Source organism: Zingiber officinale, chromosome 5A, assembly GCF_018446385.1.
Source record: "Zingiber officinale cultivar Zhangliang chromosome 5A, Zo_v1.1, whole genome shotgun sequence".
In the NCBI taxonomy this organism is placed as follows: Eukaryota; Viridiplantae; Streptophyta; class Magnoliopsida; order Zingiberales; family Zingiberaceae; genus Zingiber; species Zingiber officinale.
In genome coordinates, this window is record NC_055994.1 from 120,817,492 (window position 1) to 120,820,492 (window position 3,001).

Sequence of the window (3,001 nt, forward strand, 5' to 3'; positions counted from 1 at the left end):
TATATAGCTAATATATTAACCATTTTAAAGTGATTTTTGATTATATTAAAAATGAGATGGATCAATTTTAAATAGTTTTGATTAAGTTATAAAAATTTTAAGATGGAAAATACAATAAAATGCTATTTTAATGTATATGCGTGAACACTCTGTGAGCATTAATTTTTTTTTTTTTTTTTTTAATTTAAGTTTTAAGATTTGAAACATAGTATTTAGATTAAACAAAATAATTATATATATATATATAGATTGTAAAAATGACTTGTGTGTGGGATGAAAAGCAGCAGCACGCGGATGCTGATGACTTCGCCCTAGATTTTTCCGTGCTCATGCTTATAAAAACAGAGTTATGATCCATCTCTCTCTCTTCATCCAAAATTGACAATGGAGTGCTGCATCTGTACCGTGGCGGCGCGTTACTCGACGTTAAACTCCATCTGCGCCGCCTGCTACGACGGCGCAAAGAGCATGATGACCTTCTTGAATGATCTCGAAGGCGATGGCCACAACAAAGCCGCCGCCACCACCACTTCTCAGGGCTCCAATTCCGTTCAACCCAAGGCATGCAGATGTTCACCTCTCATTTTATGTAATAAAAACAAGATCGATATCAGATTCTGGTGCTGCACAGGGGATTCGGCGTGCATTCGAGAAGATGAAGGAGATGCAAAGAAGGGAGACGAATGCGGAGAAGAAGGTGGCTTTCCTTAATTGGTTGGCGGTGCTGCGAGAAGGGTTGCACACCGACATTTTGGTGAAGGCCGGCGACGGCCAACCAGTTCCGGCCCATCGAGCAGTGCTGGTGCGATGCATGGATTTGTGAATTCGCATGAATTTGTGCATTCGCATTGATTTTAATTACTTCGAATTGAACTTGTCTCAGGCTTCTAAATCCGAAATCTTCAAGACCATGCTGCTCGCCGACGACTGCAAGGCCGCGCCCGCCGGCGGCATCATCTCGCTCCCAGAACTCACGCACCGTGAGCTGCAGCATCTGCTTGAGTTCCTCTACTCCGGCGAGCTTCGGCCGGCGGAGCAGAAGCCCTTCTCGACCGTGCTCTCTCTGCTCATCACGGCCGACAAGTACGATATCCCCTTCCTTCGGAAGTTCTGTGAGCGGTGGGTTATCGAGGACCTCTGCGCAGGCAACGCGCTCGACGTACTGGAGGCGGCGCAGCGATGCTCCAGCGTGAATCTGAAGGAGCGGGCGATGTGCGTGGTGGTGGAGCAGGCGGAGGAGGTGGTGTTCTCGCCGGAATTCGAGGCGTTCGCCTGCAGTAACGCGGAGCTGTGCGTGGAGATCACGAGGGAGCTGGTGAATAAGGTGAAAGCAGACGTACGTAAAAAAGATGTCAACAAGAAAAGAAAAAAAAGTTAGAGAAAATATTTGCTTTATTGTTTTATATTTATAATATAGAAAATAATATGACAAATATAGTAATAGAAAAAATATGATATATAATCTTCATAATTATAAATAATAATAATTAATTTTTTTTACAATTGAAATTAGTTTATGATTATATTTTGGATTATTATTTTGTTACTCTGAGCAAACGGTATCAAAAACAGACCATGAAAAATAATGTCTTCGAGATAGCAAAGTTTCCTCTCAATAACTTTTTTTTGTTCCATAAGAGCATGTATAAATTGATAAGCCTAATTGACAGTTAGGTAATGTGATAGTGGCCTCTTATTTGAGGATCAGTTATAGAATGACATGATAAATGTAGAAAAGTTATTCATAACTATCGTGATAGAAATATGACGTGCATCATCCATTTTAATCTATTAAAAATTTTCAGTAATGTATTTATTTTGTGAAAGGAAACAACCTTTAGGATATAAGAAAAATTCAATACCAAAAAAAAAAAAGTTGTGTTAAGATCTCTAATAGAAAATTCCTAATTAAGAAGATAAAGTAAAATAGTGATGGTTTCATGATCTTTACCAATTAGAATAATATCATTCACATAAATAAAGAAGAAATATTAGAGTCCACATTGCATTTGTAAAAAAAGAGGAGTCAATCTTTGAGCCCTAGAATCCTAGAACCCTTGAGCGCGTAACCAAGTAAAGAGATGGTGCATGAAACCATGTACGAATAGTTTATCGAATATCATATACAAATTTCTTCAGCATACAAACATTTTTTAAAAGTGGTGAATGAATAAACATACGTCTATTCCATAAATACAACTTCCTCAACATGGTCATGAATTAAGAAAGACATTAAAAATATTTGATTGTTGTATTAGTCAGTTGGAGCTAACAACTATTGATAATTATAATCTGACGATTATAATCTTAATAATTGGACTAAATGTGTTACTAAAATCAATACTTAACTGTTAACTGAATCCTTTTTGCCACAAGACAAGCTTGTGACCCTTCAAGAGAGCAATTAATATGATACCTAAGACAGAAGATCCATTTGAAACCCACAATGTACATGGAGATACTATGAGGAACTAAGCACCATGTCTCATTGCGAAGGAGAACATCAAATTTTATAGTCAACACAATATGCTAATTTGGATCCTTTAATATCTACGTAAAGCATTTTTGTTTAACAAATTTTGACAACGGGTGACTATTACTGGGCATCATGCATAGATATCACTTAAAGGAAGTCTGTGCCAAGGAGTATTTTCATCACAGTCACTCATTGAAGAAGCCAAGGGCATAATCTAGGAATGAGAAGATGTAATATATGGTATATTTGAGGAATAAAATGGATTATTCTCATGATTGGATGATTCATTTGAAGAACTAGCATGAGAGGTCTCAAAGATCAACAGAGATGGAACTAGGCCTAAAATATCATCACCTCTTGTATTAGTATCATTTCTTGGTAGGGGATTAAGATTCCCTATGTTTATTGTAATGTTGGGTGGTACCAAGAATGTGCCACTTGTCTTTATAAGATAGGTTAAGGAAGTCACAGAAAAAAATGAAGAAAGACTCATAAAAAATGACATGTTGGAATTGCGAGTGTCAA

At 37.4% G+C, this 3,001-nt stretch overlaps 1 protein-coding gene across 1 annotated transcript; it reads left to right on the forward strand.

Moving 5' to 3' along the window:
* Positions 1–384: 384 nt before the first annotated feature.
* LOC121979940 (BTB/POZ domain-containing protein At1g01640-like) lies at positions 385–1,378 on the forward strand. Its single transcript, XM_042531915.1, has 3 exons — positions 385–571; positions 615–802; positions 884–1,378. The coding sequence occupies exons 1-3, from the start codon at positions 385–387 to the stop codon at positions 1,376–1,378; spliced, it is 870 nt and encodes a 289-aa protein (XP_042387849.1).
* The last annotated feature ends 1,623 nt before the right edge of the window (positions 1,379–3,001 follow it).

Excerpts from the sequence above, each read along its gene's own strand:
- LOC121979940 (XM_042531915.1), top strand. The coding sequence starts at position 385 with ATGGAGTGCTGCATCTGTACCGTGGCGGCGCGTTACTCGACGTTAAAC. Across the intron at positions 572-614 it reads TCAACCCAAGGCATGCAGAT|ATTCTGGTGCTGCACAGGGG; the intron begins GTTCACCTCTCA and ends GATCGATATCAG. Across the intron at positions 803-883 it reads CGGCCCATCGAGCAGTGCTG|GCTTCTAAATCCGAAATCTT; the intron begins GTGCGATGCATG and ends AACTTGTCTCAG.